At 44.0% G+C, this 19,066-nt stretch overlaps 1 protein-coding gene across 1 annotated transcript in view; it reads right to left on the bottom strand.

Annotated features, from left to right (window-relative positions):
* Nucleotides 1-4,643: 4,643 nt before the first annotated feature.
* Nucleotides 4,644-19,066, bottom strand: part of LOC138663813 (zinc finger protein 182-like) — a 90,719-nt gene continuing 76,296 nt past the window's right edge. The window contains exon 11 of the mRNA XM_069750154.1: nucleotides 4,644-6,413. Coding sequence (XP_069606255.1) covers nucleotides 4,882-6,413 — 1,532 coding nt within the window. The 3' untranslated portion in view covers nucleotides 4,644-4,881. The remainder of the gene's footprint in view (nucleotides 6,414-19,066) is intronic.

Raw genomic sequence — 19,066 nt, 5'->3', positions numbered from 1 at the left:
TAATAACAGTGAGAGCAGAAGCGGCTGAGGGGAGTATTCATAAGCAGGCACCTGCGCTGTAAAAAAAAAAAAGAAAAAACAGTGTGGGTTCACCTGTATTTTTGATAACGAGCCAGGCAAAACTCAGACATGGGGCTGCAACCCTCAGCTGTCAGCAAGGCTGGTTATCAACGATAGAGGGATCCCCACAACGTATTATTTATTTAAATAATGAAAAAAACATTTTTGACAACGAGCCAGGCTAAAGCAGACAGCTGGGGGCATATTCTCAAGCAGGTAAGAGGCCATGGATATTGGACTCCCTAGCCTAAAAACAGCATTCCGCTGCCACCCAGAAAAGGCGACTCTATCCTCTTCTGGCGCTTGGTCTGGCTCTTCCCACTTGCCCTGTAGTGGTGCAGAGGTGAGTTCACTGGGAGAATTTCACTGTGGTGAATTTGAACTCTGGTTAACATGCCTCTGCACCATGAGACTTTCTCACGGTGCTAGTGGGGATCTCACTGAGGTCACTGCAGTTCATTGGCCTGGCTGGGAACTCAGCCTCAGTGACTGGCAGTTACCTCGATGACGTCACTGTTAGTCATTGATGCTCTGCTTGCAACAGCTCATTCACCAGTGGTTCTCAACCTAGACGGTCGCATGTTGGCACCGTCCAGATTGAAAACGGTTAATCCCCCAGACATGGATTACGATGTGGGACAGAACGACGGACAGGTAAGGAATATTGTTGTTTTTTTCTTTCAGAAGATAAGGGATTCAGTGGAATTAGGCATTAAGCTGTGTGCACACGTTGCTGATTTTTCATGTTTTTTTTCGCTATAAAACCGCAAAAAACAGCATACATTAAGCATCCCATCATTTAGAATGAATTCCGCAATTTTTGTGCATATGATGTGTTTTTCTTTTTGCGAAAAAAAAACGTATCGCGGTAAAAAAACGCAGCATGTTCATTAATTTTGTGGATTGTTTGCGGATTTCCCACTATATAATGCATTGGGAAATGTCCGGAAAAATCCGCAAAGAAATGCACCAAAAACGTGGTAAAAACGTGCAAAAAACGCATGCAGATTTCTTGCAGAAAATTTCAGGTGTTTCTCAGGAAATTTCTGCAAGAAATCCTGAACATGTGCAAATAGCCTTATACTCACCTAACTATTTTATTTTTTATTTAAAAATAAAGTGTTTTGTTTTATTTCAAACTAGTTGGCCCGTGCAAAATTTTCGCACATTGGTTGTCAGGGTGAAGGCAATTTCAGGACAATCAAGCTGGTCAAATGTAAATGTATTTAATGAGATGATGAACACAGAGGTATTTATGTATGTAAATTGGTAATACAATAAATTGGTTTGATAAGTAGAGGCTAAAAAAATGTCTTGAGGTAGTGGTGCCATCTGCAAATTATTGTTTTTTTCTGCAAATTACTGAAAATGAATGTTTAAACTGTATTTATTAATCAAATTGTGAGTTTGTGGTTTGTTTGTCTTTTGTTGCTGAAGGGGGCAAGTTTACCTTTCAAATGGTGTATTATTTTGTGTGTGGGGTGAAGTAATCACCAAAAAAGCAGTGCATGTTTACAAATGTGTTTGCATGTGCGAGTCACCTGCAGTGAAGTCTGCAATCCTCCAATGTGCCAGAAATCGGCTGGGCAAGGAGTAGGCAAGCTGGAAAGCCCCCAAGGCAAATGTTAGGATTTGTGTGTGATGTCTGTAAACAGCCTTTTGGGTAGTGTGGTGCCACCTGCAGGACATTTTTCCTTACTGCAGGTTTATGAAAACTAATGTTTAAACTGAATTTTGTGATCACATCGTGGATGTGTGGTTTGTTTGGCTATTTTCTTGCAAGTTTACCTGTCAAATGGTGTATCATTTGTGTGTGTGTGGGTGCAGTAAGAACAGCGATACAAAGTAATCACCGAAAAAGAGTGTTTTGAAATAATATAGAAGGATAAAAGACTTTATTCTTGCTGTGTCTTTATGTACCATACAACTATAGGATTAGTAATGAATAGGTGTCTTATAGACCTCTTTCCTTTACTAATCTGTGGGCTTGATGTCACCTGACAATACAAAGGTGACATCAACCCCACAAATGTGAACCTTACTTGCCAGTGCTACAGGGCAAGTGGAGTTGGGAAAATCGCCAGAAAAAGCGCATCTAATAGATGTCTTTTCTGGGCAGCTGCAGACTGCTATTTTTAGGCTGGGGGCCAGTATCCATGACCCTTTACACGTCTGAGAATACCAGCCCCCAGCTGTCTGCCTTACCTTGGCTGATTGATAAAAATGAAGGGGACCCCACATCATCTTTAAAAAAAAAAAAATGTAATTAAAAAATAAGGTGTGGGGACCCCTCTATTCTTGATAACCAGCCTTGCTGAAGCTGGCAGCTGAGAGTTGCACCCCCAATCTGTGAGTTTTGCCTGTCTGGTTATCAAAAACACAGGGAAACCCATGCTGTTTTTTTAAATTATTATTTATTTACAGTACAGACGTCAGTCGATGAATACTCCAATAAGCAGCCCCTGCTCTCGCTGTTATTAGCGGCAGCAAGCATTGGCTGATGGGTGCAGTAGACCCATCAGCTTACACCAGTGACCAGAGGTAAAATTTATACCTACGATGGTCTCAAGCTGTCATTTGACAGCGTGTGGACAAAAATGCAAAGAGAATAAGGCGGTTATGGCGGTATGTTTAACGGACTACGTTACACAGCGGCATAACGTGGTGTACCGTAGTCCGTTAACGCTGCCGTTGATTGTAATGGCGAATGCATCGCTAGCGTACGCCCACATTGGGCGTGCGCTAGCGATGTGCGTTTGCGGCCCGTTCGGGGTTCTGCGCTAGCGGGATCGGCTAACGCGATCCCTTTTGGGACATTGCGTTAGCGCAGTCCGTAGCGCTATGCGCTAAACGGACTGCCCTAAAGCAATGTGACCCTAGCCTAAGAAATCAAGAAGGGGCAAACATTTTTATCAGACCACTGTAAATAAATATAGAAAAATGTCAAATATTCAATGCTTTTTTATTTGCTTATTAGATGAAAGATATTAGTAACTGAATATATGTTGAATTATTTTTTTTTTTGGGGGGACTATAAAATGCGTCACCGCTGTAACTCGTATGCCTCCTCAGCGCCACCCTACTCACCGAGGTCACCACGTGGCTTCTCCTCTGTCAGGCCGCATCTCCTTATTCTGTTTCCAGTTATCATCATGGCCTTGTTTACCCTCTCTGTTTGACTTCTCCATCCCTGACTCCGGCTTCATTCAGCGAACCCATGATGCCTACCCTAATCTGAGACCATATGACTACGCTTCTGTCTTGCCCTCCTGTACCTCATACCTGTGCCTCCGACCTTTTGGTCAGCTGTGTAGTCCTGGGCTGCCCTGGAGTGGTACCTGGTGTCTATCGGCAGCCCAGACAATGCTCAATGTTAGAGGTCCTATGAAGACCCAGTAGACACTTGTTCACACGCCTCCAGGGTATGCCTGGTCCATAGAGCAGTGTGTCCACACCCACCAGCACTACAGATGCTATGGATGCACTTTACTATAAGATGCACCCCAGGTTTAGACAGTAAAAAAAAAAATTCTTACTTTCTACTAATTAAATCTTCCCTGGTGGTATAAAGCAAGTCAATATCACTAATTGTAATGCATAAGAGTGAAATAGTTAAGTAATAAACCGATTGTTAGTCATTCTCTGTACCATGTGTTATACTTACATATAGTGTCACAGCATGAACATTAATAAGCATTTTGCATCTTACATATATAAACACACACACACCACTGCTGGCCATTTACATACACACAGCTCTGCTACATATGGACATTTAAACTGTTTGTATTCTCCATCACAGGAAGCTACCACCAGACTGTAAGAGACACTCGATTGTTAGCAAGACTTTTCTTGTTAAAAGTGCGTCTAATAGTCCATATAAATACAGTAAGTTCTAAAGTAATTTCCCTTCTCATTTAATTATACGACTGTCTGTTATATGGTGTAAGGTGACTGTTAGAGACAGTGGATGGGGGATAAACCTGAAGTAATGCATAGTGCATGTAAGACTAAAAGGATTTACAGTAATCGTCCACAACAGGTTTATTATTAGTAGGGATGAGCGAATTTGTTCGGGTCCCTCCTTATTTGGCAAGCTATAGAGCTTACCGAATAAGCGGCAGAGGGAACCACGATACCTGAAGCAGTACGGCTGATCAGCTGTTCGGTGCCACAGCTGCATATGTCACAGTCACAACACATGAATGGAGAGCGCATCAAACAAGCTCTCCATGCAGGAGTTGTGACTGTGTCAAAGCCGCGACACATGCAGCTATGGAGCCGAACATCTGATCAGCCGGAGTACTCCAGGTATTCGGGTACCCACTGCAGCTTATTCGGTAAGTGCTATAGCTTGCAGAATAAGGAGAGATCCCAACAAATTTGCTCATCTCTAATTATGAGCAGCTGCTCACCATATCTCCACCCCTGCGTGTGGTTCACTGGGTAAAATGAGACCTGTTTTGTCTCACAGATGGGCTGTGTATTTGGAGGTGTGTAGATCTACTGGATTGAGTGCCTTTGCAAAGGAACCAAAAAGCTTGACTCTAAGGCAAGTGGACTAACCAGTAATACTGTAAGGACTTGTTGCATTATGTTTTATTGTATGCTAGACAAAGGCTTTATTTGAGTTTCCAATGGTGTGATTTATGAGGACTGAAATAAACCAGCCAGACTTTAAATAAAAACGGTTCCTGTTATATCCCAAGTGAGTAGCATTGTTACAATGTTTTTTTGTACAATGTCAATAACATATAAAGTTTCTCCTTGTGTGCATTATTATTGATGGTCAACAAAATATAATTTCCAGTCATTAATTTTTCACAGTCTAGGTATGATAATGGATTCCCCCGAGTGGGATTTTAGATGTTCAAAAAGGTGCCATTTTCGAGTAAAACATTTCCCACATTCTGAACAGAAAAAAGGCTTCTCCCCTGCGTGAGTTCTTTGATGTCTAACAAGATATGATTTAAATAAAAAACATTTCCCACATTCTGAACATGAATATGGTTTCTCCCCTGTGTGAATTCTTTGATGTGCAACAAGAAATGATTTACTAGTAAAACATTTCTCACATTCTGAACATGAAAAAGGCTTCTCCCCTGTGTGAGTCTTCTGGTGTCTAACTAAATGTGATTTCAAAACAAAACATTTCCCACATTCTGAACATGAAAAAGGCTTTCCCTCTTTGTGAGTTCTCTGGTGATTAACAAGATATGATCTGTGTCCATAACATTTCCCACATTCTGAACATGAATAAGGCTTCTCCCCCGTGTGAGTTCTATGGTGACTAACAAGCCAAGATTTCAGTCTAAAACATTTCCCACATTCTGAACATGAAAAAGGCTTATCCCCTGTGTGAGTCTTCTGGTGTCTAACCAAATGTGATTTCAATACAAAACACTTCCCACATTCTGAACATGAAAAAGGCTTTCCATCTATGTGAGTTCTCTGGTGACTAACAAGATATGATCTGTCTCTATAACATTTACCACATTCTGAACATGAAAAAGGCTTCTCCCCTGTGTGAGTTTTCTGGTGAAAAACAAGACAATATTTCTGGCTAAAACGTTTTCCACATTCAGAACATGAGAAAGGTTTCTCCCCTGTATGAGTTCTCTGATGTCTAACAAGGTTTGGATTATCTGCAAAACATTTCCCACATTCTGAACATGAAAAAGGCTTTTCCCCTGTGTGAGTTCTCTGGTGTGTAACAAGATGTGATCTGTGTGCATAACATTTTCCACATTCTGAACATACATATGGCTTCTCCCCAGTGTGAGTTCTCTGGTGAATAACAAGATAAGATTTCTGGGTAAAACATTTCCCACATTCTGAACATAGATGTGGCTTCTCCCCTGTGTGAGTTTTCTGATGTCTGATAAGTTTTGATTTCTCTTTAAAACATTGATCACATTCTGAACATGAATATGGCTTCTCCCCAGTATGAATTTTCTCATGAATAACAAGATCAGATTTCTGGTTAAAATTTTTCCCACATATGGAATAAGAAAATCTCTTCTCGGTGTGATTTTTTTGATGATTAACCAAAGATGTTTCAAGGGGAAAACTATTTCCATATTCTGAACTTGAAATTGGCTTCTTTTCTTTAAAAGCATTTCTTTTTTTAATGCCCCTTTTCTGACTTTTATGTTTCTTAGCAGTCTGTAATGAATCAAAATCAAAAGACATGATTTTTTTCAAAGGTTCAGATGATAGATCTTTGGTGTGAAGTAATGATGGTGTATCTGGAGTTATGACATTCACTTCAATTGTATCCTGTGTGATCTCAAGTTCATCTGATTTAAAAATTGAAGAGGTTTTTTGTTCCTCTGATCTCCTGGTACAGTCATCTGCCAAGAATAAAATCAGTTATTATTTTTGAATAAAATATACTTGAAATTCATATTTTTGAATATTTCTACTCAAAATGACAATAAAAATGGGTCTAATAATAATCGTCTAATAGGAGACCTCATAGCATGAACCAGTGGGACATGGTATTCAACTGATTGCTTATTATATCTCCCAAATATGGGAATAAAAAGCCACCAAAAAATGTTAAGTAGGTGAAAAATGATACTAATATTTTTTTTACCCACTCTGCAAATGACAAGCCGCCACTCAGGTGTCAAAATAGTCACTACTCCTATAAATTAATTCACTGATTGTTTTAATTTACAAAATGGAGTTACTTTATGGGGATTTCTACTGTTAATAATAATAATCTTTATTTACAGTTGTGGCCAAAAGTATTGACACCCCTGCAATTCTGTCAGATAATACTCAGTTTCTTCCTGAAAATGATTGCAAACACAAATTCTTTGGTATTATTATCTTCATTTAATTTGTCTTAAATGAAAAAAATACAAAAAGAATTGTCCTAAAGCCAAATTGGATATAATTCCACACCAAACATAAAAAAGGGGGTGGACAAAAGTATTGGCTCTGTTCAAAAAATCATGTGATGCTTCTCTAATTTGCGCAATTAACAGCACCTGTAACTTACCTGTGGCACCTAACAGGTGTTGGCAATAACTAAATCAAACTTGCAGCCAGTTGACATGGATTAACGTGGACTCAACCTCTGTCCCGTGTCCTTGTGTGTACCACATTGAGCATGGAGAAAAGAAAGAAGACCAAAGAACTGTCTGAGGACTGAGAAACCAAATTGTGAGGAAGCACGAGCAATCTCAAGGCTACAAGTCCATCTCCAAAGACCTGAATGTTCCTGTGTCTACCGTGCGCAGTGCCATCAAGAAGTTTAAAGCCCATGGCACTGTGGCTAACCTCCCTAGATGTGGACGGAAAAGAAAAATTGAGAAGAGATTTCAACGCAAGATTGTGCGGATGTTGGATAAAGAGAGTCCGAGAGTACAACAGTGTCAACTCATACTATCCATCGGCTTCTGAATGAAAAGGGACTGTATGGTAGGAGACCCAGGAAGACCCCACTTCTTACCCCTAGACATAAAAAAGCCAGGCTGGAGTTTGCCAAAACTTACCTGAAAAAGCCTAAAACGTTTTGGAAGAATGTTCTCTGGTCAGATGAGACAAAAGTAGAGCTTTTTGGGCAAAGGCATCAACATAGAGTTTACAGGAGAAAAAAGAGGCATTCAAAGATAAGAACACGTCCCTACAGTCAAACATGGTGGAGGTTCCCTGATGTTTTGGGGTTGCTTTGCTGCCTCAGGCACTGGACTGCTTGACTGTGTGCATGGCATTATGAAGTCTGAAGACTACCAACAAATTTTGCAGCATAATGTAGGGCCCAGTGTGAGAAAGCTGGATCTCCCTCAGAGGTCATGGGTCTTCCAGCAGGACAATGACCCAAAACACACTTCAAAAAGCACTAGAAAATGGTTTGAGAGAAAGCACTGGAGATTTCTAAGGTGGCCAGCAATGAGTCCAGACCTGAATCCCATAGAACACCTGTGGAGAGATCTAAAAATGGCAGTTTGGAGAAGGCACCCTTCAAATATCAGGGACCTGGAGCAGTTTGCCAAAGAAGAATGGTCTAAAATTCCAGCAGAGCATTGTAAGAAACTCATTGATGGTTACCGGAAGCGGTTGGTCACAGTTATTTTGGCTAAAGGTTGTGCAACCAAGTATTAGGCTGAGGGTGCCAATACTTTTGTCTGGCCCATTTTTGGAGTTTTGTGTGAAATGATCAATGTTTTGCTTTTTGCTTCATTCTCTTTTGTGTTTTTTTCATTTAAGACAAATTAAATGAAGATAATAATACCAAAGAATTTGTGATTGCAATCATTTTCAGGAAGAAACTGAGTATTATCTGACAGAATTGCAGGGGTGTCAATACTTTTGGCCACAACTGTATATAGCGCCAACATATTCCGCAGCGCTTTACAGTTTAACAGTTTCAAACACAAGTCATAAGTAACAATGTTAGCAATACAATTAAAGCAAAATAAGACGACCCTGCTCGTGAGAGCTAACAATCTACAATGAGGTGGGGGAGATTCAAAGTACATGTGTGTATTTATAATGATGCATTTACAATGATGGTCCAGCCATGTTCAGGGGATGGGGGATAGATGGAAGTAGTGAATGGGCCACATACACACACACACAGATCAAAAATGACTTTGATTAGTAAACGTGATAGGCCACTCTGAACAAATGTGTTTTGAGGGAGCGCCTAAAACTATGCAAATTGTGGATGGTCCTAATATCTTGGGGTAGAGCATTCCAGAGGATTGGCGCAGCACGGGAGAAGTCTTGGAGTCGGGAGTGGGAGGTACGGATTAGTGCAGAGGTTAGTCGAAAGTCGTTTGGAGAGCGCAGTGGTCGGTTAGGCCGATAGACCGAAATGAGGGAGGGATCTAAGGGAGTGCCGCATTGTGGAGAGCTTTCTGGGTGAGAATAAGTACTTTGAATTGGATTCTATAATGAATGGGCAGCCACGTCTGAACACCGATTAGCTAGATGGACGACCCTAGCTGCTGCATTAATGATAAACTGGAGAAGGGAAAGTCTAGTGAGGGGGAGGCCAAATACTAGAGAATTGCAGTAGTCCAGGAGGGAGTGGATCAGGGCGACAGTGAGGGTTTTTGTTGTTTCTATGGTGAGAAAAGGGCGTATTCTAGAGATGGTCTTTAGGTGTAAGCTGCAATAGAGGGCCAGAGATTGTATCTGGGATGTGAAGGAGAGAATGGAGTCAAACATAACACCCAGACAGCGTGCCTATTGCCGGGGTGTTATTATGGTGCCACGCACGGAAAGGGAAATGTCAGATTTAGGGAGGTTGGTAGATGGCTGGAAAAGAAGTTCAGTTTTGGAGAGGTTGAGTTTCAGATAGAGAGTGGACATGATGTTGGAGACTACTGTTGTGGTTTCCTGCTATTCTGTAACATTAGGGTTTCTGCAAATGGTGCGTCACATCTCTTCAGGGATCTGCTCCTGTGATGTCGGCTTCTATTACCAGTGACTGCTATCCTTCATTCTGCGGACGGCGCTTGTGATGGAGGAGACATTGGAACCAGAAGCTCTGAGCAGCAGACTCTTTCTAGCCACTAAGAATAGGGTGGCTGGGACCAGTTGTACCATCCAGTCTGGCAGTATGGGTGTATGTGCAGTTCACCTGAAGTAATAAACTCCCTGCTTCAGCCAATTGTAAAGAACCACACACTACTAAAGATCCTAAGCACTAAGAACCACTATAGTAAATTTGACAAAGATTTTGCATTTTTAACCCCTTCATGACCTAACCTATTTTGACCTCAATGACCTGGCCATTTTTTGCAATTCTGACCAGTGTGCATTTATGAGGTTATAACTCAGGAACGCTTCAACGGATCCTAGCGATTCTGAGACTGTTTTTTTAGTGACATATTGGGTTTCATGTTAGTGGTAAATTTAGGTCGATAATTTTTGCGTTTTTTTGTTAAAAAATTGGACATTTTGTGAAAATTTTGAATTTTTATTCTGTTAAACCAGAGAGTTATGTGACACAATAGTTATTAAATAACATTTCCTACATCAGCACATTTTGGAAAAACATTTTTTTTTGCAAGGAAGTTATAAGGGTTAAAAGTTGACCAGCGATTTCTCAATTTTACAACAAAATTTACAAAACCATTTTTTTGGGGACCACATCACATTTGAAGTCAGTTTGAGGGGTCTATATGGCTGAATATACCCAAAAGTAACACCATTTTAAAAACTGCACCCCTTAAGGTGTTCAAAACAACATTCAAGAAGCTTATTAACCCTTTACGTGCTTCAGGAGAACTAAAGCAATGTTCAAGGAAAAAATGAACTAACTTTTTGGTCACAAAAATGATCTTTTAGCAACAATTTTGTTATTTTCCCAAGGGTAAAAGGAGAAAGTGGACCCCAAGAGTTGTTGTCCAATTTGTTCTGAGTACGCTGAAACCTCATATGTGGGGGGAAACCACTGTTTGGGTGCACGGCAGGGTTCGGAAGGGAAGGAGCGCCATTTGACTTTTTGAATGAAAAATTAGCTCCTATCGTTAGCACACACCATGTCGCGTTTGGAGAGCCCTTGTGTGCCTAAATATTGGAGCTCCCCCACAAGTGACCCCATTTTGGAAACTAGACCCCCCAAGGAAATTATCTAGATGCATAGTGAGTACTTTGAACCCCAGGTGCTTCACAAATTGATCTGTAAAAATGAAAAAGTACTTTTTTTTTTTCAGAAAAATTTTCTTTTAGCCTCAATTTTTTCATTTTCAAATGGCCAACAGGATAAAATGGATCCTAAAATTTGTTGGCCAATTTTTTCTAAGTACACCGATACCTCATATGTGGGGGTAAACCACTGTTTGGGCACACGGCAAGGCTCAGAAGGGAAGGAGCGCCATTTGACTTTTTGAATGGAAAAGTAGCTCCAATCGTTAGCAGACACCATGTCACGTTTGGAGACCCTGTGTGCCTAAACATTGGAGCTCCCCCACAAGTGACCCTATTTTGGAAACTAGACTCCCAATGAACTCATCAAGATGGATAGTGAGCACTTTGAACCCCAAAGTGCTTCACAGAAGTTTATAACGCAGAGCCATGAAAATAAAAAATCATTTTTTTTCTCAAAAATTATTTTTAGCCTGCAATTTTTTATTTTCACAAGGGTAACAGGAGAAATTGGACCCCAAAAGTTGTTGTCCAGTTTGTCCTGAGTATGCTGGTACCCCATATGTGGGGGGGGGGCGTTTGGGAATGATGGAATGGTCTGCAGGTGTCATGTTACATTTGGAGAGCCCCTGATGTGCCTAAACAGTAGAAACCCCCCACAAGTGACCCCATTTTGTAAACTAGACCCCCCAAGGAACTTATCTAGATGTGTGGTGAGCACTTTTAACCCCCAAGTGCTTCACAGAAGTTTATAACGCAGAGCCGTGAAAAAAAAAAATGTTTTTTTCCCTCATAAATGATTTTTAGCCCGCAATTTTTTATTTTCACAAGGGTAACAGGAGAAATTGGTCCCCAAAAGCTGTTGTCCAGTTTGTCCTGAGTATGCTGATACCCCACATGTGGGGGTAAACCACTGTTTGGGCACACGTCGGGGCTCAGAAAGGAAGTAGTGACGTTTTGAAATGCAGACTTGATGGAATAGTCTGCGGGCGTCATGTCGCGTTTAGAGAGCCCCTGGTGTGCCTAAACAGTGGAAACCTCCCAATTATAACTCCAACCCTAACCCCAACACAAGCCTACCCCTAATCCTAACCCTCCCCCTAATCCTAACCCTACCCCTAATCCCAACCCTATCCCTAATCCCAACCCTAACCCTATCCCTAATCCCAACCCTAACTTTAGCACCAACACTAATTTTAGCCCCAACCTTAATGAGAAAACTGGGGCTGGGGGGTGATCAGCGGGGCAGATCAGCGGGGGAAGGGGGGAGATCAGCGGGGGAAGGGGGGAGATCAGCGGGGCAGGGGGGGGAGATCAGCGGGGCAGGGGGGAGATCTGCAGGGCAAGGGGGAGATCAGCGGGGCAGAGGGGACATCAGCGGGGCAGGGGAGGACATCAGCGGGGCAGGGGAGGACATCAATGGAGCAGGGGGCGATCCACAGGGCAGGGGAGGACATCAGCGGGGCAGGGGAGGACATCAGCGGGGCAGGGGAGGACAGCAGTGGGGCTGGGGAGGACAGCAGCGGGGCAGTGGGGACATCAGCGGGGACATCAGCAGGGTAGGGGGCGATCCACAGGGTAGGGGGGAGATCAGGGGCCAGGGGGAAATATCAGGGGGGCGATCAGGGTAGCGATCAGTGGGGAAGATCAGGGGGCGATTAGGGGGGAAGATCAGGGGCCGATCCGTGGGGAAGATCAGGGGGGGCGATCCGTGGGGAAGATCAGGGGGGCGATCAGTGGGGGCGATCAGTGGGGAAGATCACGGGGGCGATCAGTGGGGGAGATCAGGGGGATCACTGGGGCTGTAAGGTGTGATGCAGCAGGAGGAAATGGAGCCAGCAGCAGCAGGGGGGGTGATTTCCGGGGCAGGGGGTGATCACCGGGGGGCAAGGTGGAGGGAGCAAAGGTCGGGGGGGCATGGAATTGCAAGGCAAGGGGGAAGAGAAACAGAGGGGAGTACCTGGCGGAGGCGACTGCAGCAGTTGCGGTGAGTGCAGTGGCGGCGGTGAGTGCAGCAACGGCGGCGATCGCGGTATATGGCAGGACAGTATGCAGGCACCCCGCTGTTCAGCTTCCACAGAAGGCATGAAGCTGTACAGCGAGGCAGCCATGGTTTTCTCCGCCCCTGCACATCTGAATGGAGAGATAGCGTGACATGGACGCTAGCTCCAATCAGATCTAGGGGGTGGTGGCAAAGTGGTCACCAGGGCGATCGTAGCCAAGTGGGGGCTAAGCCACCTCCCTGGGCTAAAGTACAAGTCCCCCTGTACCTGCAGGTCGGTGAAATTTCAGTTAAAGGGAACCTGTCACCCCGTTTTTTCAGATTGAGATATAAATACTGTTAAATAGGGCCTGCGCTGTGCGTTACTATAGTGTATGTAGTGTACCCTGATTCCCCACCTATGCTGAGAAATACATTACCAAAGTCGCCGTTTTCGCCTGTCAATCAGGCTGGTCAGGTCGGGTGGGCGTGGTGACATCGCTCTTTTCTTTCCCAGCTTTCCGTTGGTGGCGTAGTGGTGTGCGCATGTCGCAGTGACGAATCCACTGCGCGCACGTGAAGAAGCAACGCGCGATCTGCGCTATTACCCCCTGTCATCGGTGGGGGCGGCTATCTTCCTGGGGCCGCGCGTGCGCAGATGGAATGCTCTGCTGCACGGGGCTTCAGGAAAATGGCCGCGGGATGCCGCGCGTGCGTAGAAGAGATCGCGGCGGCCATTTTCCCAAAGTCGAGTCCATTTTCTTATAGTCGTTCCCATAGTCATCTACACGTAATGTGAGGTGTTACGCTTTAGGCTATTTAATAACACATAAAATATTGTTACCTTATAACATGTTGCCAGTCAGATGAGTAGGATGTTGTTATGTTTTTTCCAAAGTTCGCTATTTTCTGTTGAAAATTTGGTGTGCTTTACATGTTTTTAATTATGTTTTAAGTGACTCGTCACGCAGTGGGATGTGCTCGGTTTACAATGGGAGGAAGTGGGGGGAGGAGCATGTGTCTCACCTGTCCCTATTTCTCCTGGCGTCTCTGATTACATCCTCACTGACCCGTTGAAGCGCCAGCCAGGCGCGAAATGGCCGTCGTCTAGCTTCGCCGCACTCTTTGTACAGCACCCCCGGTCGTGAAGATGTCTTTTACTACGTTTGAATAAAGTTACCTGCACCGTACGACCAGTGAGTGCGCTCCATTCCTTTACTCTGAGATTCACATGTGGACTTTATCTAGCGGAGCTCGGCACCCAGGATCGGACATCTTGGCTTTCAGGACACAGGTGAGCGGTTCCCACTATATTCTTTGGCAGTAGTGCTGTCCGGCTGTTTCTTTGTTATTTGTGTGTATATATATATATATATATATATATATATATATATATATATATATATATATATATATATACACACACACATACTAGATGCCCCATATAATGCTCCATGCAGTTATGGCCCCATAGATGCCCCATTTAATGCTCCATGCAGTTCTTTATGGCCCCATATAATGCTCCATGCAGTTCATGATGGCCCCATAGATGTCCCATATAATGCTCCATGCAGTTCATGATGGCCCCATAGATGTCCCATATAATGCTCCATGCAGTTCATGATAGCCCCATAGATGCCCCATATAATGCTCCATGCAGTTATGGCCCCATAGATGCCCCATATAATGCTCCATGCAGTTATGGCCCCATAGATGCCCCATATAATGCTTCATGCAGTTATGGCCCCATAGATGCCCCATATAATGCTCCATGCAGTTCTTTATGGCCCCATAGGTGCTCCATACAGCATTGTGCCACACGTAATGCTGCTGCAATAAAAAAAATAAAAAAAATCACATACTCACCTCTCGTCGCTGCTCCTCAGCATCCCGTCTCTCCGCACTGACTGTTCAGGCAAAGGGCGGCGCGCACACTAATTTGTCATCGCGCCCTCTGACCTGCACAGTCACTGCAAGAGGACGGGAAGACGGAGCGGCGCCCGGCGGATGGAACGCGGACAGGTGAATATGAAATACTCACCTGCTCCTAACGCTGTCACTGCCTGTCCCATGGTACCGCAGCTTCTTCACGCCTGCGCGAGATGGACCTGCCATGATGTAACGGTCACATGACCGTGACGTCATGGCAGGTCCTTCTCGCGCAGGGCCTGTGATGACGTCGCGGTCACATGACCGTGACGTCATGGCAGGTTCTTCTCGCGCAGGGCCTGTGATGATGTCGCGGTCACATGACCGTGACATCATGGCAGGTCCTTCTCCCATACCATCGTTGGCACCGGAACCTGCCGCTTCCATGGAGAGGTCACCGGAGCGTCGCGAGGAGCGGGAAAGGTGAGTATATAATAATTTATCATTTTTAACATTAGATCCTTTTACTATTGACGCTGCATAGGCAGCGTCAATAGTAAAAACTTGGTCACACAGGGTTAATAGCGGCGGTAACGGAGTGAGTTACCCGCGGCATAACGCGGTCAGTTACCCCTGGCATTATCCCTGTGTGAGCGATGACTGTGGGGAGTACGGAGCGGGCACTGACTGCAGGGGAGTAGGGAGGGACTAATCGGACTGCAGCCTTCACTGATTGGTCGCGGCAGCCATGACAGGCAGGTGCTGAGACCAATCAGCGAATGAATATCCGTGACAGAAAGAAGGACAGACGGAAGTGGCCCTTAGACATTTATATAGTAGATATATATATATACATATATACGTATACATACACACACACTAGATGGTGGCCTGATTCTAACGCATCGGGTATTCTAGAATATGTATAGTAGTATACAGTACAGCCCACGCAGTATATAACACCGCCCACGTAGTATATAACACAGCCCACATAGTATATAACACAGCCCACATAGTATATAACAGCCCACATAGTATATAACACAGCCACTTAGTATATAACACAGTCACGTAGTATATTGCCTAGCCACGTAGAATATTGCACAGCCACGTATTATATTGCACAGCCACGTAGTATATAGCACAGAGACCGCTACGTCATCTCCGGTCATTGCCGCAATGCATTCTTGGGACCGGAGCGTCGCGAGGAGCGGGAAAGGTGCCGGAAGGTGAGAATATAATGATTTTTTTTTTTTTTAACAGATCTTTTTACGATTGATGCTGCCCTGCTATTACCAATCGTCACACAGGGTAATAGCAGCGTTAACGGACGGCGTTACAATGCGTTATGCCGCGGTGTAACGCACTCTGTTTAACGGACTGCTAAACCGCTAAGGGGGCACTGACTGGAGGGAGTAGAGAAGGGCGAATTCGCAGCCAGACTGTACCCATCGCTGATTGGTCGCGGCCGGCCTGGACCAATCAGCCACCCGGGATTTCCGCGACAGACAAACGGAAGTCACAAACAGACGTCAGTAGACAATTAGATATATAGATAGATATATATACTAGATGGTGGCCCGATTCTAACGCATCGGGTATTCTAGAATATGCATGTCCACGTAGTACACTGTGTTCCAAATTATTATGCAAATCGGATTTAAGTGTCATAAAGATTTAATTGTTTTGTTTTTCAAATAAACTTGTGGATAGTATTGTGTCTCAGGGCTCAATAGATAACTGAAATCAATCTTAAACACATGTGATAATTAGTTTTCCAGGTGATTCTAACTAAAGGAAAACTACTTAAAAATAATGTTTTACATTATTAAGCAGGCCAAAGGTTTCAAGCAATATGAGAAGTAAAAAGGATCTCTCTGCTGCTGAAAAGCGTTAAATAGTGCAATGCCTTGGACAAGGTATGAAAAAATTAGATACTTCACAAAAACTTTGTGATCATCATACTGTGAAGAGATATGTGACTGAAACAGAGCACAGACAGAGTTCATGCAGATAAAGGCATAATGAGGAAGGTTTCTGCCAGACAAATTCATTGGATTAAGAGAGCAGCTGCCAAAATACCATTACAAAGCAGCAAACAGTTATTTGAAGCTGCCGGTGCCTCTGGAGTCCCTCAAACCTCAAGGTGTATGATCCTTCAAATGCTTACTGTGGTGCATAAACCTACTATTCGGCCACTCCTAAACAGTGTTCATAAGCAGAAACGGTTGCAGTGGGCCCAAACATACATGAAGACTAATTTTCAAACAGTCTTGTTTACTGATGAATGTCGAGCAACCCTTGATGGTCCAGATAGATGGAGTAGTGGATGGTTGGTGGATGGCCACCATGTCACAACAAGGCTGCGACGTCAGCAAGGAGGTGGAGAAATCATGTTTTGGGCCGGAATCATGGGGAAACTGCTGGTGAGGCCCTTTAAGGTTCCTGAAGACGTGAAAATGACCTCTGTAAAGTAAATAGCGTTTCTGACTGACAACTTTCTTCCATGGTCTAAAAGCAGAAACGTGCCTTCAGGAGCAAAATCATCTTCATGCATGACAATGCCCCATCTCATGCTGCAAATAATACCTCTGAGTCATTGGCTGCTATGGGCATAAAAGGAGATAAACTCATGGTGTGGCCACCATCTTCCCCTGACCTCAACCCTATAGAAAACCTGTGGAGTATCATCCAGCACAAGATCTATGAGGGTGGGAGGCAGTTCACATCAAAACAGCGGCACTGGGAGGCTATTCTGACTTCATGCAAAGACGTACAAGCAGAAACTCTCCAAAAACTCAAGAATGCAAGATCACGTAGTATATTGCCCAGTGACGTAGTATATTGCCAAGCCACGTAGTACATTGCCCAGCCACGTAGTATATTGCCCAGCCACGTAGTATACAGCACAGACACGTAGTATACTGCCCAGTCAGGTAGTATATTGCCCAGCCACGTAGTATATTGCCCAGCCACGTATGTAACAGGTCAAAAAAAGACTTAAAATAAAAAATAAACATATACTCACCTTCCGGTCCCAGGGTTGGTATGAGCGCAGTACCTGTGATCATGTCGCGGTCACATGACCGTGACGTCATGGCGGGTCCTTCTCGCAAAGCATCTTTGGCAGCAGAACCTGCCGCTTGCACTGCCGAGGAGAGGGCGCATGTCGGAGGGTGAGAATAACGTATCATACGCAGCATCAATAGTAAAAACTTGGTCACACAAGGTTAATAGCGGCGGTAACGGAGTGAGTTACCCGCGGCATAACGTGGTCCGTTACCGCTGGCATTAACCCTGTGTGAGCGGTGACTGGAGGGGAGTATGGAGCGGGCGCTGACTGCGGGGAGTATGGAGCGGGCGCCGGGCACTGATTGCAGATGAGTAGGAAGGGACTAATCGGACTGTGGCTGTCGCTGATTGGTCGCAGCAGCCATGACAGGCAGCTGGCGAGACAGACAGACAGAAAGAAAGACAGAAGGACAGACGGAAGTGACCCTTAGACAATTATATAGTAGATAATTTACTCACCGACATTAACCCCCACTATATTCAGTAAAAATACTGTAGTAGACACAGAATATATTTTTACTGTCCCTAATCTAGTCATATCAACTAATCAAAATTATTTTCACACACAAAACAAAAGGAAGTTTGTCACTGACCAGCGCTCAGCAGCTGTAGAATGAACGCATGGTTGTGGTGCAAAAAAAAAAAAAAAATTTACAGAAAAAAGTAAATTCTGGAATAAAGCGAGCATAGGTGCAGATCAGTGATTTAAGTCACTGATCAGTGCTTGATGGCTCCAGGATGCATGCACAATAAAAATACTGCCAAAAATGGTGCAATCAAATTCGGATCAGTTTCGGCAGCAGAAGGGGGGAGAGGGGTATTGTAGTGGTGTGATGACACTGCATTTATTCTTAGTTATGCCAGATGTATTATTCAGTAGGCCCAGGGACATGAGCAATTGTTCATATGCGCCAAAACTTTGTAGGTTGAACTGATGTTTGTTGAATGCTTGCTGACTACCTATTGTATCAGTCCCTGCAGCTATTTGTTCTGCTATGCTTGAAGGACAAAGGTGAAGGCTAATTGAGCAATCGATGTTTGTCAATTTGGTGAATGCCTGTTGACTACCTATTGAATCAGTCCCTGCAGCTTGTTGTTCTGAAAACATAGAAGGACAAAATAAGCAGGTTAATTGAACACTTGAACAATGAGGGATTATCTACTCCCATCTTCCCCCCAAAACTGTTGATAATGCCCTGAAGGACAGCTATGGGTATAAAAGGGACCTCTCTCCTTCTACAGTGAGACTCTAGAAGACAGCAGCCAAGGCACCATGGCTCCAACCGGAGGAATATAGATTTGATTCACTGCCCATCAGAGAGCCTACGAAGACATTTGGAGAACCCAGGTTGGGATAATCAAGTCACCTGGACACATACCTCAACGGACTGTCAGCTTCGTAACCTTGCTGCTAACTTCGCTCTGTGGATGTCTGATAAAAGTGGGGTGCCAATGCTTGAGGTAGTTGACCTT

Source organism: Ranitomeya imitator, chromosome 2 (assembly GCF_032444005.1).
Source record: "Ranitomeya imitator isolate aRanImi1 chromosome 2, aRanImi1.pri, whole genome shotgun sequence".
Lineage (NCBI taxonomy): Eukaryota > Metazoa > Chordata > Amphibia > Anura > Dendrobatidae > Ranitomeya > Ranitomeya imitator.
This window is presented reverse-complemented; position numbering and strand designations above follow the sequence as displayed.